Source organism: Strix uralensis, chromosome 10 (genome assembly GCF_047716275.1).
Source record: "Strix uralensis isolate ZFMK-TIS-50842 chromosome 10, bStrUra1, whole genome shotgun sequence".
Lineage (NCBI taxonomy): Eukaryota > Metazoa > Chordata > Aves > Strigiformes > Strigidae > Strix > Strix uralensis.
The window spans coordinates 8131294-8158796 of NC_133981.1; the positions used below are offsets into that span (position 1 = coordinate 8131294).

Below are 27503 nucleotides of genomic sequence, written 5' to 3' on the forward strand. Positions count from 1 at the left end.
TGCCCCTGCCACAGTGATTATTAAACAAGCAAAATTTCCTGGTTTATACTAGGAAATTGCTGTTGTTCTTCTAGCTGCTTCTTTTGATACAGAAGTTACCACCATTGGAGAAACCCAGATATACTGGTATATCATATAGATTTTATCCAAATATACATTTGGTCTTTTTCTTTCTGCTCATTATAATACAAAGTCAGATTTTCACCTTCACAGGTCTCATCTGGGCCCACTGCCTTTTTAATGCAGGCCTGTAAAAAAATAGGTGTTGTCTGCCTGGACTTGAGACTTATTTTTCTTTGCCTGAGTTTAGAGCAGAATTGGAGCTGCTGCAACACATGGTGAGTGCATACAGCTCTCAAAAGCAGAACAGATCTAACGTGCTGGTCTTCAGGCAAACTTCTTCTGTCTGCAGGCTACCTATGGCTGTCAGTAGGCAACCTACAGCTGTTTACAGGCTACCTATAGCTGCCTATGCTGTGGCAGTGCACCAGGGACTGAAACACGCAGAGGCATGCATACACACATCTCTGTATATGCATAATGGTGCTGGATAGCCTTCAATCTGGATATATATTCTTTATCATAGAGACACTATGAAGAAGCCAGAAACAGCTCTTACTGTTCCTAAAAAAAAAGATAGGAATTAATACTTGAGGGACACTTGGCCTTCAGATAAATCTATCATCTTGCTTAAAAGCACAGGCTGTGCTTTTCATAACACAATCAGGGTCTTCTTGCAGCCATTCATCTCAGGATATCCTCAAAAATATAGATCACTGGTGACAGGATAGACAAATGAGCACGTCAGGGTTATTTTTTCATTATATTTATTTACTTGCGTGTTCAAGTATTCCAGCCTGACAAAAGCAGTGTGAGTAGACAATGGGATGATTTCATTGTCCAGAGAGCAGCTAGTTCATGGATAGTTTCTAATAAAACTACTTTATTATACTGCTAATACAGCACAACTTTCCATTTTAGGGCTCCTCACTATCTCACAAGGTCTCTTTATAAATTGCCATTCAGTTCTGTCATTGTCTATCAGGTCTGTGGTTTCCAGGAATGACTGTCAGATTATATGACTGCTTCCATTAAAAAAAAGGGTTATTTACAGAGTTCAAGTCATAATTTGGGGCCCTTCCCTCTCTGAGATGTGTCTAGACCATGTCAACACAAGTCGATGTTCAACCTGAGTGTCCAGTTGGCACCATGATGTTTGAGGTACCCAAGACTCAGCCCATCTTAGGAGTGCACTGGTTTGAGGTGAGCTTCTGGCACTTACCTGCCCAGTCCAAGGAACAGGAGATGGACCTGCTTTGTGCTCTATCTCCAACATGGTTAGGTCTCCCCGAGGAAACATGTCCTGAGACTGTCCCACCACGACAGGTTGAACGTATGGCTGGTTTCCTGAGGTGCTGTTGTTGGCCTCCATCTTCCTGTTGAAGCTGAGCTGTGGTGCAATGAGGAACGCAGGATAAGAAGCATAACCATGCAAGATGCTGACTTTGTAAGATGAAGTGCCTTTACAAGAAGTCTTGAAATTTCCCTGCATATTTTCAGGAAAAACAAACTTCCCAGGAGCTGAGAAGAGAGCCTGGAGGTCACTTCCTCCCTAGGTTGAACAGTCAGGCTTCACCTTGCCTGTTCCCTTTTCCTGACCCCATTGATTTTCTGTCTTAACTTCCCAGTGTCCCAGCAGAAGAGTGAGCAGGTGGTCTCCCATCCCGTTTTCTGCAAGCTGACACAGAAAATAGTGAGCTTTATGGCTATATGATAGCTAAAGGAGCATCACAGTGGAGTGAAGAGTCCTAAATACTTCCGCAGTTGCATCCTTGGCAGTTGCATCCCCGTTCTGAATCCTGTGCCTTGACTGCAGGACACCTGTGATAGAGGCAGGAACTGAACCCAGATTAATTGCATCTCAGTGCAGGACTTCAACCGCTAAATACCGCTTTTCCATTCCAAAGCATGTCCACTCACAGCTTTCCAAGAGATAAATTAGATTTGCTGTTCACTGCTGACCGCTGGTGGGGCTTAGAAATGTGGATTTCTCACACAGACAATAACAGATACCATGACTGCAAAGCCCTGGTAGGACAGTAGGACATCCCCCTGCCTCCAGGATTACATTTGACCATTTATCAAAGTAATACCCTTGAATTTAAATAGGAAACAGATGTTGCCAGTACCTTCCACAGGGAAGGCAAAAGGAGGCATCAACGACTTGTCAGAGGAGTAGCACACCCTTGGCTGCTGAGCACGTAACAGAGCTTCCCGAACAGCACTGGGAAGAAGGCTCTGCTCAACTGTATGCATATAAGTCAGACTAAAAACACACAACCACTCTTTGTAGGACTAACCAAAAGACTTCAGAGTTTGACAAGCAGTGATTCAATTCGAGAGCGTCTGTCAAGGTCAGTAACAGCGTCCTCTGCAGCCAAATACAGAAATCCCATCGCAGCCAAGCACAGAAGTGCCATCGATGATATCCCCCTCTCCTCACCAAGTGGATTAACAGATGGAAACAATTTCTATTCACTTGGAACCAGTAGAGGTGAGGATAAGACAGTAACCTTTTAATAAGCTGTAGTTTTTGGTTGCTTATGAGAAAATACAGGCAGAGGTCTCACAAACCTGTTAGAAAACCCTGATTAGTAAAACACAGTTTAAGCAAATGAGGAATGTTTGTTAGTATTCTAAGCTGGTTTGCACTGAGATGAAAGTTTGAAAGACTAATAATGCCTCTGAAGGAGGTGTCCTAAACTTGGCCAGCATGTAAGAGCACTAGTATTATAAGTGTTTTCACTACTTTGCTGTTATAGCTGAACCAAAGCAACATACTGCTCATTTTTTCAGCTCAGTCATGTTTCATCTGCACCTTCAGCAGCTCAGTTCTGATCCTGAGAGCTAATGCTCTCTCCCTAGGAAAGTGCTTTGCTAGCATTTCAGTCCCTTACGTGAAGGCACACGTTATTCTCTCAGTTACACATTTTTTTCCCCATTTCCTTTAAATGACTCAAGGAAAATCTGCTCTCAGTCTGTTGCAGAAAGGAATCCATCTGGTTTTAACCCATAACCTTTTTGTGCTTTACTGACCTAAAAGGCTGCTGCCTATAAGGCAGACTCAATTTTAAAGCATTTATCTCCATAATTTAAGGATGGTCATAAAACATCGTCCAAGCATATCCACTATCTTTTCCCATAGATCATTTACTGATTATTTATAGGCAGCACCCTAGCTACCTGTTTGATGAGTGCTTTCATTACTATGCCTCTGTATGAAGTTACTCAGCTAGACTAATATCCACAGATTGCAGTATAAATTCCCTATTAAACCCTAACCCTTGTAATTACTCAATCCTAAATACTCTCATTTCTTTCTCTATAGGTTCCAAAAATATCTAGTACATGAAGATCTCACAGCCACCCTCACTGATCCCCTGCCACCACTTAATTGAATTATAATACCATAAATAATCTGGAGGCTATCTCAGAGGCACCCCATACAATTTTCAGGGATGCTGCCTGGCGGGTGACCTAGTTGGAGAGGTGCAGACATGTTTCTCGATATTTTCTTCAAGCTGATTATCTCCATATTCCCTGATGGGCTTTTGCTTCAAAAGGATTACAAAAAAAAAAAAAAAAAAAGAAGAGCTAAACTATTTAATTTATTAACAGCTAGTCCCAAACCAAATTCCCGAGGTGGAGAAATACTGAGCAGATAAACTTAAACTTCTGGATTTGAGAGCACCAGGACAGCAAAGTGTTTTAGGATGGCGATCTGAACGTTGCAGCTAAAGACCATCTTCAGGCAGTGAGTGGATTATCGAGACTGTGCAGGGAGCCAAATGCAGAAGGCACTTAGTGCCAAGTACCTTCTGGCATCCACAGACATAATCTCCCTAAAAAGAAGATTTCCACCACAAAGAGATGCTTCACATATACAGCCAGAAACGTGGTTGCTTATCTGAATTAAAAGTTCCAAGGGCATTAAGGCTAATCTATTGGCAGCAGTGGGTCTACACTTCAGGTAGATGGAGTGCTTGTGCTGTATTGTAGCCCTGCATCCACTCAGCAGAAGGCATTCAGAAAATTGCTCTTCTCTTTGCTTGCCCAGCTGCTGTATGGAAGCCTGCCACACTTGTAAGACAATAGATGCAATGCCACAGCAGTCCGCCACCCCGGCTGCATACCACGAGTGTTATTGTATTAAGCAGAGCTCTGCGGAGTGGATCTACCCCACATGCGTCTCCTTTTGTTATCAGCCTGCGCAAATGGGCGTCTTCTGCCATCCCAGGAAGAGACCCGGTCTACCTTTTCCTATCTGTTTGTTCCCCAAGAAGCACATGCTGCTCTCCTGTGAGCGGGGCCAGTGCAGAGAGCCCGCTGGCACCGAGCGTGACCGTGTGCCATTCAGAAGCGGGAGGCCATGCACTTTGAAGCACGTCAACTATTTCATTGTCTGCCTGCCTTACTCCTCTCCTTCGCTTTGTTCTCCCTCAGGTTCAGACAACTCAGTACATTCTGAGCCCACTTTTGCTAAAATAAAACATGTACATTTTTTTCCTACACTGGTTTCTGGAGGAATATGCTCAGTCTTAAGAGCCCAGTGCCTGCTGGAGTGCTGAGGCTGATCCTTTCTGTGCCAAAATCTCCGGTCAACAGATGCCTCTCAGCCCCTTGCAGTCCAGTCCCAACTTCTGCTCCCCCCCGCTCTGCATTTTTCAGTACTTTTCATACTGGTAAAATTGAAAGAGGAGGGGGAAACAGTATTTCAGGTCTTTTCTTCATTAAACTGGAAAGCCCGTCAGCCTCATAAGCATTTGTAGAACTGAAAGACTGGAGAATTAACACCAAGGTGGATAAACAAATCCCGTAAGAGGGAAGTAGCAACTTAAAAACCACCAGCACCACCAAACAGCACCAAACCTTTGGTCAGTCACTCCTGCATTCTCAACAGAAGGGTCCACCAAGGGGTTTCACAGCAAGACAAGATATCTACTGCAGGGAATTCCTTCTCTCACCCCCTGTGCATCAGCTCTGATAAATTCAGCACAGAATGAACATGCCCCCCAGCTAATTTACTCACCCATAAAAATTGGGCGTATTGGTGCCTGAGGTCTGATGCTTGGGTGTTCAAAGAATTGAACAGTTTTGTGCCACAGGTAAGAACTGGCACTAACCTGGAGTAGAAGCAATGGAAGAGTGGACAGACAGACAGGCAGGGTCAGCATTCCCACAGAAACTTGTCTGGGCAGATGTGTAAGCACCACACAGCACCTCTGAAAGAAAACAGATGGGCTTGTAAACTGGGAACAAGGCTGTGCTTCCAACCTTTGCTAGAGATTTCCTCCAGCACATCACTTAACAACTTCTTAACATTAACAGTCTTTTTGGTCTCCTCTTTCCCTCTGATTAGTATGTAAATACTTCCCATCTGCCTCTCTGTGCTCTGTCTCAGACAGTGGAGAGGCTGGGGAGGGGGATCCCCAGGGCACAAGAGTACACACCGGGCTGTGGCTCACAGGGGCTGCCTCCAATGGGAGGATGGGGCTGGTGTGGCCCCTGTGTGAGAGCCACATGCCATGTCCACTGCCAGAAACTCTCCCAAAATAATAAAAGTTAGGAGAAATAGGCTAGTAAAGATGCATTAAAATCTCTGCCTGAGCACACTTAGCGAGCACTAAAATTGGCCCAATAGTGTAAGCATTTGTGTGCATGCTCTTAGCCTATAAATAAACTTAACCTGGCCAGTGAAGGTGAAATAAAATCAAATGATGTTTTCTTTGACTCTGCTTGAGAGCATTCATATAATTGCCAGCTATCCGTTAGCCTGCAATAACTTCTTTCACTTCCAATCAAACCAAATTAAGACAACCTCTATCCTGAGTGCATTCACACTGGGCACTAATTCAGTCTAACACATCTACTGAGACTTTGCACGTTTGGTAATAGATGAGAGGAGCTTGTGAATGGTTACAGAGCAGGCTAGAAAGCTTCCTAGCTTGGTGCTGTTTCTCAGGGAAACTGTCCAGCACAACCGCAGAGCTCTACTTATACATACCAACTGGTGGGACAGGTCTGCTGTGGACCATCTCCTGCCACGTTCCTCCAGCTGCTTCCACTTCCATTGTTCCTACCTGTCCTCCATGTATATGGCACCACGTTTTGCGGTGGGAAGGGATGATCCTCGTCTTGCAGCAACTTGGTGGCTCTCACTGTCATGACATGTAGCTGAGGGTTTTGGTTTCCTTTTTTCTTTCTCTCTGGCCCCGTGGTTGCTTCCCTGAGTGCCCCATGTGTGCCAGCAGGGATGTGTATGTGCTGCCAGAGGATCACAGAGGTTTTGAGACCTGATGTTTTTGCCAACCCCTCTGTTGCTCTGTGTGTGTGTGTGTGTGTTTTTGTGTAACCAGGAGCAGTCAAAGCCTGATGTTTTAATATATAATCCCTACACTGGGAAGCAGCTAGGTATCCCCTCCCACTGCTTGTAGAGCACCTTTACATCTTTCCTGCTTCCCAAGGAGAGGTTGGGGGAAAAAGGTCAAACTTCAGGCAGAAGTCTGCTCATTTTGCCTCCTTATCATGCACCTCTCCTGTGAGGTCTAACAAGGGGTGTGAGCCAAGCTTTATCCTCACCCCAAACTTCAATTAAGGAAAGAGTGCTCAGGGAGCCTCGGTGAGCACCAGCACCACACCGAAGCCCAGAGCTGTCAGTGCAGCTGTCTGCAGTGAGTACCCAGGAGCTAACTACTAATACTAAGAAAACAAGGGCAAAGAAACCCAAAGCAAACCCCCGAGCACAAATTTCTTATTAAATAACACTAAAGTGCCTAACGTAAACTGCTGCATGCAAAGGCACCTGGAAGGCAGGCAAAGCCTCTCTGCTGGGAAACCCCAGCTGGAGCATGGCTGCGAGAGCATCCTCTGCTCTCAGCCAGGAGACAGGAAGAGGAGCTCCCACAGGAATGGCTATCTGGGGCTGGAGAAGGCAACAAAACACAGAACAACTCAGAAGGAGACAGAGTCTGAAGCAACAATGCCCAATGCTCATCCTCACCCACAGCTAATGGGCTGCTGCTCATCTGTTTGACCAACTTTCTGCTAACTCCCCCCAGAAGTTTTACCCAGCCACAGGGAGAGCCTGAGCCTCTGTCCACTGAGCATGAGACAGCCGTTGGGACCTAACCTGGGGCCTAAGCTAAATCCTTCAGAGCCAAAAGCAGATGCACCCTGGCATTTTCAGTTCCAAAGAATTTTTGGTTGTACCAAGTGAGTAGCAATTTAAGTTCACTAACCGAATCTAGCCTGCTTTATCTACTCCACTGTTACAGTGTCAGGTATCTAGTTAATCTCAATACCATATCAGGGTTTACAACAGACCAAAACCTTCTTTCCAAAGTTTCCACGACCCCTGGGGTGCAACTGAGGCTCAGCATAGGACTAACCTGCACAAAAAGAGGAGAAGACATTTTCAAGTGCAAATTCCACCTATTCAGTTACCACTCACCCCAGTACCAAGGGCGGTGAAAGTGCCGGGTGAAAGGGAGGGGTGGGGGGATGCATGGTGCTCTGGGTTCCTGGCTGGCTTTACCTCCTCGAGGCAGTGAAATCCCACCGCTGCCTCTCTGCTCTGCATCACTGAATTCCCAACAGCAGCGAGGTCAGCCATGTCTGTCCCATAAAGGAGAATTTAAACTAGGTTACCAATAAAAAAATCAGTCACCCTGTTAAAGAAAGTAAGTAAACACCCTCTACTGAATGACTGATGTGCTGGAAAGTTACACAGCCTAATGAAGAGCGCTATGGGCTGCCGGCATTATTACATTTGCTCTGACCTTAAAAAAGAATAACTCCAGTTGTCTCCAGAGTACAGCATTGTATTGTTCTTGGATTTCTAATACTAGCGGGAGCACAAAATCCAGCACTGATTAAAATCATAGAAGCTTTACTTCTACTCCAAGGAAAGAGTGAGAATAGATTGTATTACAGACATTTTGACAGAAAAAATATTTGCTTTCTCGGGGAGTGATATAATGCGTCAGTCATCTAGTCAAACAGCAGACAGGCTTGCTTCCCCTCAGACGCAGTCTCAGTGAAGTCTGGTTTCACTCTATTACACGTTTCACAGTGCGTGAGCCCAGGCTCTGTGCAAACACCTTCAAGAAGCCCCTTTGCAGATCCTCCTGGTGCAAATGGAATGGGTCTGCTGGGGGAGGGTGGGCAGAATTGTAATTAAAAAAGGGGCTGTGGTAGCAGGTGTGATCCAGGAAGAGCACATCCACCCTGAGCACTTCATGAACCACGCATGAGGCTGCTGTGTTGCAGCTGTGTTGCCTGTGGAGCTGTGGACAAGCAAGGGCTGCAGTGGATACCCTTGGTGGGTTTTCCCCTCCACCTTGATGCCATCTCCACACTGTCCCACAGAGAATAAAGGAGATTGCCAAGAGCCTTCCGTACTGCCAGCCCTTCAAGCGCCCCTAGATCAGTTGCCTGACACATCTTGTATCATCACTACCAAAAGATGTTGGTTTGTGACTCCAAGTACCAGAAAAACTATCTGTGCAGCCATGCCTATGTGAACGTGGGTTACACTTACATCAGGTTACTTAACCTCCCTGGTCTAAGAACATTTAACAACAGGATTGCTGTGAAAATAAAACAGATTCAACAAAACTAGCTCCAGGGACAGCAGCAAATCTCAATTGCATTTTCATTTCTGTAGAGAGGCTGATGGTGGGTATTGTGCCATCTAACGTCAGTATTCAACAATACGTGACTAATTATACCAGAAATGAAACAAAGTCAATACATTTCCAAATTCATTGGCTTCCAGTTGGGGCTTTATTAAATGAAAAACAAAAAAATATGAGGTCTGTCTGTTTGAGATTGAACTAGAAGATTTAAATGTATGTTTTCAGACTTTATACCATTCTTTCATATTTAATCTTTCTTTTTCAGGTGTGGTTATAAGCCTTCAAGTGATCAGAATGTCTTACTCTAAAGATACTAATTTATTTTGGAAGGTATATGGGAAGATTTCATGAAAGAGAAAGGTTTCACCTGCTTTCTCCTAGAGCGCATGAAAAGACAAATACAATGTTTTAATTAAATGTATTTATAGAACAGCATCTGGCAAAGCATATTTCTGCTGCTGTTGAGAAAACAATGGTGTTTTTCCCTCTTTTGTTATATTACCTAGAAAATTAATCATTTCCCTTATCCATTGGTTTTAATAAAATGTTTGTGTTTTTATCAATATGAAATGTCAGATTGAACCACATAGCTATTTGCTTTGGAGTAATCATAATGTTACCCACAGCTCTATTCAAAGCACCAAAGAGCATAATAGTGTTAACTATAATTAGATTATTTTCCAGAGAGTTCGAAAGATTCATTGTAGAGCAGGGGTTTTCATAAGGAAACAGAAAGAGTTACTTTGCTGAAATCCTCAAATACCTCCACACAAAATAGTTTTGGAGAATTAACTCCCCTTTGTGTCTGAGCTTTAATTATTGTCTTTTTTCCTTGGTAATGCATGGATTCTAATTATCTCATTTTAACAACATAATAGATGTAGACAAAGGTGGTTTCAGACCACAGTACTAGCTTATCCCACTGCTACTCTGAGCCTCCTGGGTCTGCAGCACATAGTACTGCTACTCTTGAGGACCACCTATTACCTTCTGCATGGCCCAGTAACACCAGATGCAGATTTCCTCTAGAGAAAAATTTCCTTTCAGTGCCATGCATGGCATCCTTCCCAGCACCATTCAGGGGTCAGCATTTCATTCCTATCCTGAAAAAGGATGGCACAACACTCTTGCTAAAACAGTTTTCTGTTAACATAATGCTACAGGGTTAAAAACATTTAATCAGACACTGCAAGGCTGCACCTTTCTGATACAAAACAGGCAGGCCATCTCAAGAAATCATATCACCAATTTTATCAGTTATTTCTGAGCAAGCAGGTGATCATGGCTTAAATTACTTTTACTCCAGAAAGTCTCTGTAATTGTTTGTTGTCTTTTTCCACACCTGAGGTCTGTGTCCTAATGGATGTTTCATGGACGACTCATCTGGCATCTGAATCAGAGTGAAGCCTCTATTGACCTGTTTGGTAGGAAGTCAGTGCTGATCATCATTGTATCTGACAAGTTTTAAGAAATTCCAGATAAATAGAAGTTGATAAACTACTTGCTGTTATACACCTGGCACTTTTGGATTTATAGGCTTTATAGCTGCTGTCTCATCTCCAGTTTCTTGGAAAATAAAAGAAACTTAGGAAATCTTGAAATGCAAGTAATATCAACAATAATTTAAAGGACGCTACACAGCTCAACGGCCATTTAGCCATGGAAGTGATACCCTTTTTTGTAAATGATATTGATTTCCAGTCATAAAGACCTTTTCATTTCCAAGGATCCCTAAAGTATGCTAAGTGCTACCTATGGGAAACCCCATCACTGTGGTTCTGCACAGCTGGTCTGGAAAAGCTAGAAATAAACACTGGTGTACTTCATCTCACATCTAGCTAGAGATCTGAGCTGAATCAAACAATTCTTCAATATTAGCCTGGGTCTCTAAATAAATTTCTTTTCAGTTATGCGGAGTCCCCACATGTTTTCAGTCTCCATGAACAATGAAGGGATCAAGCTCACACCTTAAATGCTTACAGGAAAGGAATTTTAAGTGAGAAAGAAATAACTATTGAGCCAGAATTGCGCATCCACTTGGGTGGCTCTTGAGGATAAACATAGCCAAAAGAAGGGAAATTTCAAATGCTTTCAGTCAGACCCAAAGATAAAACTGTCGAAACCAGGAATTAATTTGAGAAACTCATCAACATGTCATACATTCTTGGCTCCAGTACAGATAAACGTAGTCTTGTAAGGTCTCTGAGGAAAAGGTTGCATCTGCCTATGGATTGGTACAATATCCCTACCAGGTTGTTAGGTACTACACTATCAACTACTGAAAGACCTTTCAGTTCTCTCTGTTCAAAGAACTAAGGAAATTGGTAACAAACCTGCTTAGTAATGGCCTTTGTTTTGGCAAAGGTGTTCAGTGGTCTCTACTGATTTATTTTCATATATCTTCCTAGAGATGATATCTCTTAAGGCAGAGGAACCTGCCGTGTGTCACTGGACCAGCACTGAGCCAAAGAGTGCCACTTTATTGAATTATTATGGTCAATTTTACCTATATCCCAGGCTGTTCTTGGAGTTCTTCCATTCACAATGGACAAGGCCCAAATTAGCTTACCTTGCAAGACTTCTGTCCAAATTTCTGTGGCTGCAGATACATGAACATATTTGCTTCAGAGAGAACTGAGACCATCAGGAACCGTAACGACGCTACTGCTGGCAGCAAGCTAGATTTTATGTATCAGCACTGGGACTTCACAGACAGTAGCACTGGCTGTGGAAATTGGATTAGTAGCTCAAATAAACAGAGCTTAAGCCATTATAAAGTCAGTGGGAGGTTCTGATTGACCTCGGTGGGCTTTGGATCAAATCCCAGGAAGAATGTGACTGAACTAGGCAATGTTAGTGCAACACGTTGTTCCTAGAAGACTCCTTTGCCCATGACCACAGTATTGTTAGTGAACAGCTTTCTAACGGAGAGCCTGGGCGACTGGAGGGACTGGTTGACTGGTTTTTTAAGGCAGTTTCTTGAGTCATTGACTGTTGAAGATAAGTGCCGGACAGGGAGCAGACAGTCTGGTCCAGTCCAATCCTCCTTTTGCTGTGATCTGGTCAACCCTGGGTGTTATTAACCACATTTGCTCACAGCTGTTTGCCTCATCTTAAAGTCTCTGGATGGGGCCTCAGGAGAGTGGAGAGCTGAAGAGCTTTTCTGAGCACTTCCTAGGCAAGTTATCCTCTCTGTTCCTTCTGCCCTCCCTGTAAAAGCAGAACGTGATGCCACTTGAGATGCATGAATGGAATCTGCCACCTAAACCTTGGGACAGATACTTCTTTTTGGAAAAAGGAATAAATATAGTGAACACATAAACTTGAACTTTGACTCTCCTTTTCCAAACCTGTTATTAAACTGGGGGAAAAAAATGTTTTAGGGGCACCAGAAATCCTCACTCCAAGCACTGTACAGAAAAAGAAAGAAAAACATGGTCCAAAGCCTGACATTAAATGTTTCTCATGATTACTTGTTGTTAGAAGGGAGCTGCAGCTATGCTAATACAGCATGCTCACTACAAAAAACCCTGTAATTGGGACAAGGCAGCCGCAAAGCTTCCCACAGCTGGCAGGAATTGTGACTGTTCTCTTTGGTTTTAATCATGGCTTTTAAAGCAGATCAGTAACAGCAACAATTAGCCTTTTAGATTGGTCTCAGAAATTACCATTTTTAAAATATGGTGACTCTGCAGGCACAAACCCAAAAGCTCTGAGCTCCGCATAAAATGAGCAGCCATACACTCTGACTTGTTTGTCACCAGTTTGGTTCCTCCTTTGTTTCTGCTGAATTGTGGTTCTGAAAAGCAGATAGGAACTTGCACACATACTCAAAAGCAAATATCCTTAGTCACCTTCTTTTCCTCAAGAAATCTATCCTTTGAGACAGCTTCTGCTTTGAAGGACTGTCTGCCACTCCAGATGTGTAAGGAGAAAAAGGAGGCACAACCACGTGGTTATGCAGACTAATGCCCGATAAGACTGCTGGTTCTTAGTCAGTAGAATGACTTTGAATCTTACCTAGTAGGGAAGGATTGAAGCACAGCCGTTTGGAATAAGACATGAAAGAACAAAGAGGAGAAAGAAATAGAAAAAAAATTCAATCCAACAAAGGACCCAGAAGATAAGAACAAGTGCCTCATCAGAACAGATGATGTTGTGCCACAGGTTCCTGTGGAGTGGGTCCTTCAGTGCGTCTCCATGAACAGCAGTCTCAGCCCAGCTGCCAAGGCTGGTAGGAGCTCATTTTGCTCATACCTGCCTCTGCTAATCCACTCAGAAATTTTTGCCTGCACAGCAAGGTTACTCAGTGACCCAAACATCTTTTGTGAACCCTCTGTATTATCCACACAAGTCTTGGCATACAAAGCTAGGTACGCCTATATAAAAACTCTCTTCCTACTCTGTGTGGCATGACACATGCTTCTAGGAGGGTTTGCCAACACAGCAACACAAAGGAGCCTTTTCAAATACAGATCTGGCCTTTGTGCCTCAGGGCTTAATTCTCTGATGCTAGGACTTCTTTGTACCACTCTGGCTTACAGAGTCTTTAAAGTACAAGTGTAAGTGCACTTCGACGTATCTACGTGTCAGGTGGTAACAGGATGTTTCTTGCCTACCTCAAAGAGCGACGGAGTGGTGTTATCAACCAACACTTCCACCGGGCTTTGATTTATCTCAAAAAAGCACTTTAACATTGACACTCCTTGCTCAGTCTCTTGAAGTCTGCTGCAAATCCCACACGTGAGCTTCAGAGCATTGTGTCCCTGCCAGACTGTTGTGCCAGCTACTGTCCAACTTCTTTAGTCCCAAAACTTTTTTACCTGTCTTAAAGCTGCACATGTCCCAAGCAGCAGAGGGTTTAGAAACAAAACGTAGCAATGGAGTCTCTCTGGAAAAGGTGAGCAGACCATAGTCTGCTGTATGATGTCCTATTTTTATGAAAACAACAGAAAGATGATGTACCCTGTAGCAAGTTTTCCAACCTATGCAATTATAAAACAGCCAAATAATAAAATCTGTATATACAAAAAATGCTGGGAGACACCACTCCATATCTAGCTGATTTAACCACAATTATTATGACATTTCCTTGCTTTATTTCTGTCATGAAATTGTTGGAAAAATTAGAAAGTCATCATTTTTCAGTGTCATAATTTGTCTCTTTCTATATGCATTATAGAGCTAGGAAGAAAAGAGTAGAAGCCACAATTACAGGAGGCTTTCAAAGAAGCAAAGGAAAATCAGCTTTATGGAGCAATCCTGCATGATTAAGAATATGTGGAGCTTAGACTGAGCCTTTCATCCCAATGGGCTCCACATACATGTGGACAGAAGTGCAAAGTACCCATTTTTTTACTTCAAGCCTGTCATTCACCATGTACATTCAATCAAAAGGCATTGAAAGGTGAAAGTGCTGATTTTGTCCATGATGACTGATAATGGGTTTAACACCTCCCTGGGAAAGTGCAATACGAGTTGGCAGGAATATAAACCTTACATTTCCTGAGGTCATATTTTGCTTTTAAAATGGGATTTTTTTCTGCTGTAAATACAGTGAATGCTGAGCCAGAGCCATCATTAAGGCTTGCATGTTCCACATTTTACATTACTACACTTGCTACATCAAAATCTGGACATAACAGACACAGCAGGAGTCTGGTAAACCAAATGTTTTTGAATGTGGTTACTAGTTTAAATGCTGGGCTTTCATTTATTCCTACCTTATGAAGTTATTCATTGAGGCAATGTGCATTAACAGTAAACCAAAAGGTACCTTAGCCAATCAGGAAATGGCAAGGAGAAATGTTATTGTAATAACTATGAATGATTCCTATTATAAATAGCCATGACTCCATATAGGAAAGCAAAGGATAATGTGTTTATTTCAAAAGCCAAAATGGGCAATATTTCCATTCCATAACTTCAAGAGGCCAGGAAGCATATTCTTTCTTATGTATCTGCAATAATTGACACTAGGATGGAGCACAAGCGAATGACTTAGTGCTCATGTTAGCCTTGCACAGCTGACCTGCTTCCTCCATACTCACCGTTTTCCAAATGTCACATCTGAAGTAAACATCCTCTTCACTGCTTAGTCTTTCACTCTGCGCCTTTCTCCTCATCCGGTAGTATCTCCTAGTAATGCAAGCACTGAGAATTAATGGAAGTGTTTTAGTAGCAAATTCAGGAAAACTTGCCTGTAACAAGAGCAGAACCTTACTCAAAGCTGGATGATTCTGACAGATTTGCTGTAAATGTGCTTATAATGTAGCAAGTGGTTGTTGTAACCTTGATTTTCTCTTTCTATGACATTTGATAAAGTGCAATTATATTAATTCAGAATTTCTGTCCTTGGGAAAATAACAAGCTTTTTTGCTCTTTCCCATCCCAAAATAGGAGGGAAGACATCTTGAACAACAATTTTTGAGCATAAAGTTTCAATCTCAGGAAAAAAACATTGTGGGTTGGTGCAACAGCTACCCTTGCTACCTCGGAGGAGGGGAAGTTTCGTGTCTCCTGCAAAGGCCAGCATGCCTAGCCAGATTATGTTTCTCTGTGTTGCACAGAGGACATGTGACTCTCATCACACATAGACTGCAGGGTTTCATGGGAAATGATCTTGGTTTTATTAGGGGTCTCTGTAACCCCTACATTGTATTTCCCCATGACTTACTCAGCAAGTCCTGCAGGCTTGAGATTGATCTGCGACAAAACCAGCTGTTTCACCTGGAGTTCTTCATCCCCTAAAGAAATCACCTGGGTTTGGATGCAGATTTTCTCTTTCAAGAAATGTTTCTCTGGAACCACATGTACCTAAAGATGAAACAGACATCAAAATATTTAAATAGCAGTTTATACTAAGCCATCAATTCTTTGCCCTTCAAGAAAATAAAAATATAGATAGAAATGTTCTTTATACTCTGTGAAGAATGCTAGCACAAACACATGTAACTTTGTGGATGTCTTTTAGATCATAAAGAACTCATAAGCATGTTTTCATTATCATGATTCGGGTTTTATAAACAGCTGTTGTCTAAACTTTTTGAAGTTCTTTTCCCAAAAGAACTTTTTTTTTTTTCAGAAATAACTGATTAAATATTGAACATCTTGTGAAAAATTCAAGAAAAACTGTCCCTTATAATGAAAATTTTAATTGATATCTGCTTGAATATGTTATCAGATTCATTATTGAAATTCTATTTTTGCTAAGCATTTTTATTAAAAAATTTCAGCGTTTCATTAAAAGAAATGTGACAGGTCTGAATGTCTTGAGATGAAAACTATTTTGCTTAATGAATTGTGCGGCATTCAAGCCAATCTCATTGTCTGTCACGGCTTCTAATAATGCTATGTGATATAGATAGCTACTCACATCTACAGTAACATAACATTTGACACCACTATTCTTGCAGTCGCTGTATTAACAAGTAACGCAACTGAATTCCCCTAGGTCTCAGGATGAGGCTTATAGATTTGCCCAAGGGGGTAGTACAGATGATCCAAACAAATCAACAAACCTGCCCATGAGTTTGACTTTTTGCAGGGAGCAATACTTGATAATACTATCAACTCTGAAGAAAAATCTAACAAATTTTTCCTAGCCTGAATGCAGAAGCCGCTTTATTAATGGAAGGTATTTAACTTGCTGGTTGAATGAAAGGAAATGTTTTAGAAAAATAACTTGACAAAAAGACAATTGTCTATTTCTGCCTAAGATGCTCTATAACTTCTAGACAGCGTCCTGTTAATTGCAAAAAACATGAAGCATTCAAGTCATAAATCAGCATTTCTCAAGGCAGCCAAAATAGCCTTTAAAATTCATTGCGGTAAGACTGCTTTATTACAGTGCTGAAACCACAGTTTCTCAACAGCATCTCCCTATTCAATGCAAATATCTCTGCCAAGATTTGATAAGACAAATAGAGAGGCTGGGGTGGATAGAGGGAAATGATGAAAGAAAACTTTGCTGCAAATTAGTTACAAGATGGTTTTAAGCTATCTTGTTTCAAGTGTCTTTCACCTCCACCACATCTTGCAGTAACTCTTCCAGGAGGGCTGGATTATGCTAAGGAAAGATCAGCCTTGACTCATTCCTTACTCAGACAATCTCTCAATGGCAGCTTTCCGCAGCAAGAAATGGGGAGGGACCTTTAGGATTTCACATACGCTGCTTGAAGCAGTGAGCAGGACCTGACCACTGAGCGATTTGCAGATGACAGCTCTCTGTCCAGGGGTCTATCTTCCTTCCTGCTACGTTTCACCTCATTCTTTCTGTCCCATCTCAGATTTATGTCCCCTTCTCTTTCCTATCTTAGTCAGCCTCTCCCTCCTGCATATCATCTCCCTGCAACATCTTCCCAGTCAGGAGGAAAAGTGATTATTTTGTAACTCCACCACATGAAGGGTTTTTCAGGGTGATTATTTTCAGACCTCCTGAAACTGAGTAAAAATTAACATGTGAAAACCCCAGAATCTGTGGTCTGTTGATTTGACCCCAGGCAAAACATGGCTCTAGCTGTGGCTGGTTTACATCTAATCACAGCAGAAGAACAGCTTCCAACCAGTCTTATTTGTAGTTTTTTATCTCACTGTCCAGCTAAGTCAATCAATTGCTTCAAACTGTGTTGTGCTGCAGGGTAAAGAATAATAGAGAAATATTCAGCCAAACTGCAGAAAAATTCTTCCTACTGCTGTGTGTATATGTTGAAACAGCAGCCTTGCCCCTGTTTGACAGGTAATGCCACCAGTCCTTGATAAGACTGTAACAGCTCTTCCACTTTCAGGAAAAAAAAAAAAAAAAAAAAAAAAAAGAAGAGCCATCATTCATCTCAGGAAGTGTCCATGGAATAATTACTCCCTCCAAAACAATTATATCTGCAAAAAGCTCCTTTTCCTCAGAGGGAAAATCCTTGTGGAGACTGTTCCCAATTAAGGTTTAATATATGCCTCTATTTCTTCAGGAGAAGGGTTGTTCTAGTTCCCATTGGAACCACTTGGAAACTTTAATGGTCTTTGAACCAAGCCCAGTGACAATGCATCTTCATTAGCAATAGGAGTGCTCCCTTGTTTCAGGTTTTTCTGTGGTTTGGATGCTTATCCATCACACTGTGGCACGCTGGAGACGAGAAATTGGACATAAACTTGCACAAGGAGCTGAGATTTCCTACCGACTCGGCCACTCCTCATGTCTGTTTCAAGGACTGCGTGGAGGATGACATTTTCAGTAACGTTTGCTCTGATGTCACTGCTGGGACCAGTCCCTGCCTCCAACTTCAGCACAGCTGGGAAATGGGGTTGGGTACTTTAGCACTGGTGCTGGACACACTTTTGTTCCCAGCTGCCAATTGATTTCCTCTGGGCCATCAGTGGAGGAGCAGGACATATTCTCCTGAGCTGTTGTGCCCATTCTGGCCCTGCAGTGGCTCTCACTTTTAGGGGCTGGAAGCTGTCAAGGCAGGGGAAGGAAATGAATAATTATGCAACCATATTTCTTGGTTTGTACCTCTGCAAAACAGCTTCAGAGTGGCTTCCATTTCAACTGCCCCACAATGACTACATCTAAGGTTCCTGGGAGAAGCAGGGATTTTTCTTTTCAATGAAATTATTGTTTAATTTCTGTGCCGTATTAAGCAAACAAACTGCCAGTCTGCTAGCCCAGGAGCTCTCTGCAGGGTCCCTCTTACCGAACGTCTGACAAGGGAAAGGAAAGATTCCCTCTGACTCCCATGGGCTCTTTCATCAGCTCTTCCATACTTCCATCACCCTGCTTATGTTTTCCTGTATATCCCATTACTTTTCTTAATAAACTGGGTACAGTTCTTAATACATTCTTTCCTTCTCTCTTTCATCATACAGTCTTCAATATTTTCTCTTACACTGTTTTAGATATTGTACAAGCCTTTCTTTGTATTATCCCACTGCTGTTCAATAAATAGCTCTTCTCAATGGGATTTGTGCTACAAAATCTTTGCAACGTGCTGTTTACCCAAAGCCCCCTCTAATTCTTCCAGTGTTGTGCTTTCCAGAGCTTTGTTTTCTTGCAATGGTTGGCTCTTCAGCATTTCACACTGTTCCCTTACAGGACTTCTTTTCTTAGCTCCTCCTTCTAAAATATACATGGTTCTTCTTAGTATTCAGGTGCATGCAGCACCATGCAATGACAAAAGAAATAAAGACAGTTGTCAGCTGCAGACAGGGACCCAGGACAAGGTGGCTGTGCCAGTCTGTAAATCACCAAAGTATCTAAGTGTTTGTTAAAAACAATAAGAAACACTCTCTCATCAAATGTAGAAATCAAAAAACAATTGTATTTGTATCAAATGAGAACAAATGTAGTAGGTAATGGCTCCCATTCATCTCACAGCATATTAATTCTGGTTCCTAATATTGGTAAAACTGAGATGAATGGGAACTATGGGCACTACTGGCAGAGTTAGCTCTTGCCTACTGACCATTCTTAGAGAAGCTCAAACTCTAATGTCTACCCATCAAGGGTTTTTAAAGGAAAGCCTGTGCCTTGGTGTAATAGAGCCATTAACTTCTTAATATAAATACGTAGAATTGTCCTCATTTTCCACCAGTCTTAAAAACTGTTTTGACCTGTTCTTCTATCTAATATTCTATAGTACTTTCCTGGCAAGGGAGACACCATGATCAGTCAGGTGGTTTTCCCAGGGCAAGGCTCATCCCCTGCTCTCTGAGTGTGCTGGTTTTTGTTTTGGGTTTTTTTTGCAGTTGAACTAGAAGATCTTTGTAGGTCCCTTCCAACTGAACTACTTCTATTCCATTCCATTCCATTCCATTCCATTCCAATAGATAAGCAGATACATCCATTTTAACACAAAACATTGCAGCTGACCTTGAAGACCTAACCCAGACATGTCATGCACCTTCAGGGACACTCTTACCTCCAGATACCCCTCTACTGATTTTATCCCTAGCAGCTTTGGGGTCTGCAGCCTGCTCTGAAATACATTATGGAGATGGAGGGGTGGTAGAACATTTACAGTTTGGAATCCAGGTGAAATAATCTGAAGAGCAACCTGGCAAAAATTATGTTGAGGCTGCTTGGATCACACTGCAAAAGCACAAGAAGCTGGCGCTGAGGGGTGGAATCCCACCCAGCATCCCACCCAGCTCTACCAGCCTGCACCCCTGGGGCAGTCCGACTTGCACACAAGTGGATTGCAGTCTGAGGAGTCATTTCTAAAGCCGCCAAGTTTCTCTTTGCTCAAAGGAAGCAAGACTGTGGACTGTAAACCAGTGGTTGGGTTTTATGATATTTATACTGCTTATCAAATTTCTGAACTCTGTGAGAAATATGAGAAACACATGTGAGAGTTCCTGTGAATATACAATGAAATTGGTCCATTCAGGGCAGCTGAGCTGCTTATCAAATAAATGAATAAAAAAAAGTGTTCCTTCTTAATGTGGAACTTACATCTTTAATAAACATCAGCTTCATGTTCTCATGAGAATCCTATTATACAACTTCCTTCATTGATTCATGTATTAATATCATTTTGTATGAGGCTAGTACATAATTGATAATATGGAAGTGTTTTCATATAACAGCTCCTTCACCGCATAATATAACCCACTTATCATATTTTCAGCTCAAAATTCAGAAAGTTCAAGGATGCATTATACACTGGAATGAACAAATTAACTATATAAAAGTACAGTATATCATTTGGAAATTGCATGCAAACCAAAGTAAATATACGGTGTTAAATGCTGACTTTGATATAGCTCAGGTTGAAAAGCATAAATCAGCTAATAGGAAAAAAAAAAGTTAAGAGCTCAGTAGAATGGAAAAATCCCCCACAGAAAACAAGTTCCAATCTAGTGATTTCAGTGCAACATGTAGCCTATATAGCTATGATTAGCACATATATTAGCCATTCAGGGACAAGACTCTCCCCAGAAAACCAGTCCTGTCTCAAAGTACCACTCACTATAAGCAGAAGAAACAGGTGAAATCCCTGAAGGGATTTATTTTTCTTTTAGTTTTAGGGGGGTTTTTGTTTTATTTTGCCTGCAATTGCATGACAGGATTCGGCAATACTTCAATATCTAATATGGTGAGATTACAAAAGGCTCAGGAGCCTGCTCTATTTTATAAAATCTATTTAAAACTAAGCTCAGGAAGACAGACAAGGAAACCTTCTTCCTGCCAAACAGCGTACCAGGGCAGTGATAACACAGACCATACTCTGCAGCCCTGTGAATCTAGTGATTCCCTGTGTTGACTTACAAGGTTTTCATCCCATTGGAGCTCATTTTACAGATGCTCAGGCAAAACCGTTAATATTGGAGAGCTCTTACGAATATGTTCACCTATGGAAAAAAATGATGGTTTGCAGGAGGAACACGCATGCCACTTCATCCTTATGCAAACACAGCGAGGGTTCATTTCTGTGCTGCTGCTGTAGCACCAGGCATCTACCCCAGCCGAGCCAAGGGACCGTGTGCGATGCCACTGCCTATCACAGACTTGTGTCAGCACAGAACTGGCTCCAAGTTTTCAGACACTGTTCAATTACCTGTTATCTCCACCATGCTACTACACAGCTAAATAGCTCTACGCTTTAACTGAACTTGAAAATAAGTGAGGAAAAACATTTTTTTTTTAAAGATACCGACTAGCTGTGACCATTCTGTTCAAATTCCTGGTTTCTGCATCATCACACTTCAGTGTTCCTTGAATGTCAAAGCATTGTACCAGTGTTATACTGTGAAGTTACAGTTATTGATATTATGAAAGTACACTTTTCTCTCAAGCTTGCTTTTTGGCCAGCATCAGCCTTTGCTTGTTACATACTCTGGCTCTGATCCTCAGGCTTATGCCAGTGTCCAACACCAACTGCACCAAAGATGCTGTCTGTGGGGCTCAGAGACTTACTTCTTCTCTGGGAAGGGCCTCATTGCTACTCTTACAACCACTGTCACAGCCAAGGAGTTCAACCACTTCATAAAGCAGTATATACAATTTAACCTCTCTCTCCTTCCATTGCACCATCATACACTTTCCTACCCGCTTATAATGTGCATCCTGTACTCAGCAAAGTGATTATTAAATATTCATGTCTCAGGAATAGACACTTCATCCACAGATCTGCCCACACATACCATCAAGTACAGTAGTTCCACTAATCTCCTTTATACTTTCTCCCTTGTACAGTATAATTTAGAGCAGACTCAAAATATGAGTTAATGCATCTTTTTTCATTACCTTCTCCCTTGCTTGAAAATTTATGATGTATTCCAGCTAGCTTGATGAGGGTCAGATGCATATGGGATGTTTCAGGTTCATAAGCTGCATTTCATTTCAAATAAGGCACAGTCATAAGGCACAGGTTTTAGATGTCTTAAATAGAGTGTAGCTGCCCCTGCCCAGGGATGACAGTGACAAAAGTCACATTGGCCTGAATAATACAAGATAAGAGCCCAAATAGTGTCCTATTTCCTGTTTCAAATTATTCATAGAGGTCCCTACCCCTATATTCATTGAACTGCAAATACTGAAAATGCACCTGTTGTTCATTTGGCTGTTTTCTAACAGTACTTTAATCTTGGGTGTATTTATAACAACAGACTATGACTATGGGAGATTATTTTGTCATCTGACTTGATCAAAGTCACAAAGATCTTTCAAACAAGGAGAATAGTTGTATTTCTGCTTGTCCTTTTTGGCAAGCCAATTACTAACAGAAAACACATTTTTTCCAGAAACCATCCTCACCTTTTGCCTAACAAGCATTGAACGGGTGAATTTACCTGTGAATGCTTCAAAACCTACATGTTAGCAGGAAGCAATGCAAATACTTTCCATATGTTGAACCATTACAAATATATCACTGTTGAATCTCCTGGCTCTTCCCCCTCCACCACAATACTGACTCATCATTTCTCTACTGTTAGAAATGGTCCTCAAAGCTCTGGGTTACCTTCCAGCTCCCTTGGGCAAGTGGCAAGTCACACTACATAACCTTTTAACTCCCTCTCCTCAGAATGACCTGTCACTTCCCAACCCCCTGGTTCCTCTGGGCAGTAAACAAGTCTTGCTCCAGGAGCAGTGTGATCCATTATTAATCCTGCATCACTATGTCTGGGACTTTCAGTCCAAGACAGAAATAAAAAGACTGCAGCACAGGCAGACTAGGACTGCAATCAGAGCAGGGTTTGTAATTTAATAGAGCTACCTGGAGTAATGCTATAATCTCAAACAGCCTTCATAAGTTGTTCAGAGAGAGATTCTCTAAATCCTCAAATCAGCTACAAATATATAGTTGCATTACTACCATGGATTTAAATGCCTTTGAAGTCAATAGAGAGATTCTTATGGATTTTTTACAGGCTCGTGTGTTTTTATACACACACAGACACATAAATATGTATCTAAATCTCCCTAGGGGTTTAAGCTGGTTTGAGAGTCCCTGAAGAAGTCATAGCTGAGACCCTAAGGAAAGGCACAGTCTGAAAGCTCTCTGTCTGTAGGATTTTTTTATCATGTCTTTTGAACAGTTTTTATTCCATCAACCACCATTTTTGTTTTCTTCTTTTTGGCAAGGCAAGAGTTGTCTCTATTCTGTAATGTAGACATCACCATCTCAGAGCATGTTCCCAAGGAGGCCAATTTAAAGACTGACAAGAAAATCACCCATTCTATGTGGGCAGAGAGAAAATTATATTTTTCTGGAAAGAAAAAAAAAAAATTAAATCCTGCTCTGTAATCCTGATCATGTTTGCTGGACAAATCAAGGAAAGCTTGAGGTTTTGCCAACCTGAGGATCACAATTATGGGAAAAGCTTACTAAGCTTTATTTGCTTGTACCTTTGCACTAATTTTCCCTAAACTCTATTTTTCCCTGTGTGCAGAAGCATGCTCTGACTAAGGCCAGTTGGATGCTTGTAGTGACCTGCACAGGTCTACCTGCGTCCTCACCATTACCAGTGCCTGCTGGGTCACCCATTTGGTTTTCATTCCCATTTTCATCTTGCTCCCTTTCTGGGTCCCTTCTCGCAGTCTCCTATCACCATAGTCACCTCCACTTTCACCTTGCGTTGAGCAATGTTCCTCCTCCTGCCTTTTCTCAGCTCCTGCTGCAAGGGTGACGCCAGGTCAGTGCATCTCCAGCATCACTGATAGCTCTGAATGGGTGGGCTCTGACAGTCAAAACCACCATCAAGCAAGATCAGCTAAGAGACCAAACGACAGAGTTTTCCAGCCATCTCTGCTAGAGGGCTCGACAGAGCAGCTCCAAGAAGACAAAGGGAAACGAGGCGAGAGACAGGTTAAAAATAAACACAGGTATCCTTCAGAGGACACTGATCAGATCAAAAGCCTCTGACATTTTAACTTAACCAATAGCTGCAAAAGCACTTCCAAATCAGAGAGCAACTTACTGCTGTGGTAGAGAAAGTGCTTCGACGAGGAAAAATCCATATTTTTTTGACTCAGGAAAAAGAAAGTTATTTTTGTATATTTTTGTCTCATACTGATTTGGGAATGGTGGATAAAAAAATAAAGAGCCTATTTTGCAGGCTAAGGGCTGTCACTCACCTCAGTGGTCTTGTCGGTACTTGAGAGTAAATATTTTCATACAGGTCCAGTACGGGCTCAGCGCATCAAGTCCTGCTGCTGACACTCAGCGATGGCCGAACCTGCCCTCCAAAATTCCATGGAAAGCCACAGCATCAGCATGGACTTGGCCTGCCATCACTGCAGGCTCTAAATGAGGTCTTCCTGGGAATCACACGGGGCTTAACACTTAGAACTAGGTGCCACTGCTGTACAAACAAAGAGTTAATATAAAAATTAGCTGAAAACCCAACTGCATTTCTTTAACCAAATAATTTACAATTTAGCTCTACGTTTCTTTGTTTCAAAGCAGGAGGTGAAAAAAAAAACCAAACAAACAACAGAAACTGCAAAAGTAGACCCAAGAACGAAGGGCTAAGTGAAGTGCATGTAGTGGATGAGTAAAGCATGGGTAAGGACTAGGAAGCCTCAAGCTTCTTTAAATGTCTTTCTATTGCTAATTAAAACACCGGGTAGAATTTCCCATGGGAGGAATCATGGAAATTGAGCCTTGTGGCATGAGCCTGAGAGAGGGGCGGCACACAACTGCTTCAGTCTGAGATGAAATTCTCTCCCACACTTCTTTCCATTGTCCTGTCTCACCCCAGCTTCCCACACCTCCTCTCCACATTGCTGCCCATCCCGCAGCCAAAAACCAAGTGAGCTGAGCAGAGGACTGCCCCTGTACCGCTAGGCTTCACCAACCAGGGCTGCAAGCACGTGAAGTCCATTAATTCAGGATAAGGCAATCTGGGGACACATGACCATGGGTGATTTCCTCCTTTCCATGGTAAATTTACCTTGGATGTACCGAGGCTCAGTTTGGGCTACAATTAAGTGCTTGCCAGCGGCCACAGGGCAGTTTATCCCAGGGATATATCATGTGCTTGTTTTCTGCAGCTTTGCTTCTGCAGCTCAGGTCCAGAGCAGAAGGCACATTTGCAGCCCTCTCCCTGTCCCAGAAACCCTGACCCAGCACAGACCCCCCCCGCCACAGCCTCTCTCCACAGTCCTGCTCACTGCCCAGCTCCGATGCGAAAATCTCAACCTCCACACTTGCTGGAATAATCTTGAGTCATGTTCACAGAGATCAGTCAGGATTTATTTCTAGATGAAACTCGGCTGATAATATAAAGCAAGTTATTAATCCCTTCAGGCCGGCCATCTAACACCCAAAGCCTGTTACTCTTGCTGGCTGGAAAGAGGTATTTGATTGAATCAAGAGGGATTTGTTTAGCTCTGTCTTCTTGTTTAAGTTAGAAGCTACTTAAAATTTGTAGCTGGGGTTTGTGCCCCTGAATCCACCACCCGACTGTTGGCTCTTCATTACCAGCAACTGAACCTGTGAACTGAGAGTTTGCAGTAAAAATAAGAACAAAAGTCAGGATTCAGGTTCTCTCCCCTATGTTTTCCTTTGATATTAAGATGCCAGGACTAGAAATAAGACCAACATTGATTATTCATGGCATTTTTTTGCCTTGAATATTCATTAAATATCTCTTCCTTTCACACTATGAACTCAGCTTCCCTGCCCCTCCTCTGCTATGGCTCACCAGCTCTCATTCTTCCCCTCTCCCATCGTGATAATCAAGCTGATACCCCAGTACCTCTCTTCGTTGCCCCATCTTTCAGCCTTCCCCCACCAGACTAGAGCCCTGTTCCCATCCACGGGACACGGTCCCTGAGTGGGAGTCCCATGCCCACAGCTGTGTTCCCCATACCCTGCCACGGGTCAGGCAAGATGCAAGGCAACCCCCTTCAGCTTTTACTGCTGCTCCTGACCATGAAAAAGCTGCATGTTGGGAAATTTGGGGTGCACAGGATGCTTTGAAGGTGGAAGGAGTTTTAAGCAGTTGTGTTTATATACTTCTGCACTGAAAAACTCCAATTTCTCCATAGCAATGGTTTAGATCTCTCAAAACTCTGTGTTTAGCTGCTGTTTTAACCAGCAGGGACTGGATTTTCTCTCTTCTTCTGTCGGAGGGTTTGATGAGAGAACTGGTATCAAGAGGATCAGCTAGAGAGTGATGATAATGCTTTTAGCATCTGAGCCAAAGCCCACTGCCTTTACTGAAAGCCTTTCCATTGACTTCAGTGGGGTTTGATCAGTCCTACGCATTGCCACAGGACAGGGCAGGCTTTGCTTTGAACATGTTTTCAGAGTTAGACACTAAAGTTTCCAAAGGCCACTGTGTGGTTCAGTCACAGAAGTCTGCAAACAGGCAGGAGGACAAAAGAGAAGAAAGGAAGATTTCATCCCCTCCCCACTTCCACTTCCTTAAACACCTTTCTCACTGTCCCTCCTATTATATTTCTTTTTCAAGTATTCCCTAACATCTCCTAAAGGACCTGAAAAGAAAAAAATATTGACTCATTTTAAAAGAGAGATGTAAACCCAAAAGATCTTGTACTAATAAACAAATAAAAATGAGGGGAGTGAAGAAAGTAAACACAAAAAGATGATTAAATATTTTGAAAGGTTGACAGAAAGGCATTAGTTTAACTCCTCTCTTACACAGTCTGAAGTAAGCTAAATGTAAGTAACACAATTCTCCCTGTCTCTGTTTATTGCATTATGCATAAACTCTGCTATCCGGGGAGATGAGCAGATCTTGACATGCTGTGACAAGCTGCCAAAGTTCCTGCAAATGGGAGGTTCCTGAGCACCCACAATAAATGAGGACAGCCCACACGTGCTCCTAATGAAGCGAGCATGGTGCCACGCAGAGCGCCCGCAATCTGCCTCCCTTGTCACCCGTGCGAGGCACTCCAGAAACAAATGAACAAACGGCTTATGGAAATGCCTGGCAATGGGAGAAGCACTCAGGCTCCTCAACAGTAACTAATGTGAACTCCTACATCTCATATCAGTCATTGTTGCTGCTTTAAATCAGAAATTAAATGAGCAGTCACAGGCCTGAGCCTATGAACATCTAAGGGTTTAAACAAACATACTCGTTAGGATGCCATTTGACACTGTGTATTTTTGGGGGTTGAGACCATAGTCTCTCATTTCCTTCTTAGGCTTTCTGCCTCATTACATGCGCTAAAAACTGGAAGCTAATTAGCTGCTTGCATAAAATGGAGGAGAGATGAGGGAAGGTGTGACTGAGACAGGTGGCTGTCATAGGGGAACATCTCTTTGCATAAATGCTGATATTCATTCACAGGCTACAGAAAACCTTGTCCCCGAGAAAATACATGCCAGATGCGAAGCACAT

General features: G+C 42.4%; 1 protein-coding gene across 1 annotated transcript in view; it reads right to left on the minus strand.

Annotated features, from left to right (window-relative positions):
* Positions 1-3512: 3512 nt before the first annotated feature.
* The window catches only part of LOC141947541 (uncharacterized), a 131243-nt gene continuing 107252 nt past the window's right edge, over positions 3513-27503 (minus strand). The window contains exons 6-8 of the mRNA XM_074878710.1: positions 15373-15512; positions 14747-14834; positions 3513-3614 (exon numbers count right to left, since the gene is read on the minus strand). Of these exons, the coding sequence (XP_074734811.1) occupies positions 3513-3614; positions 14747-14834; positions 15373-15512 (330 nt within the window). The remainder of the gene's footprint in view (positions 3615-14746; positions 14835-15372; positions 15513-27503) is intronic.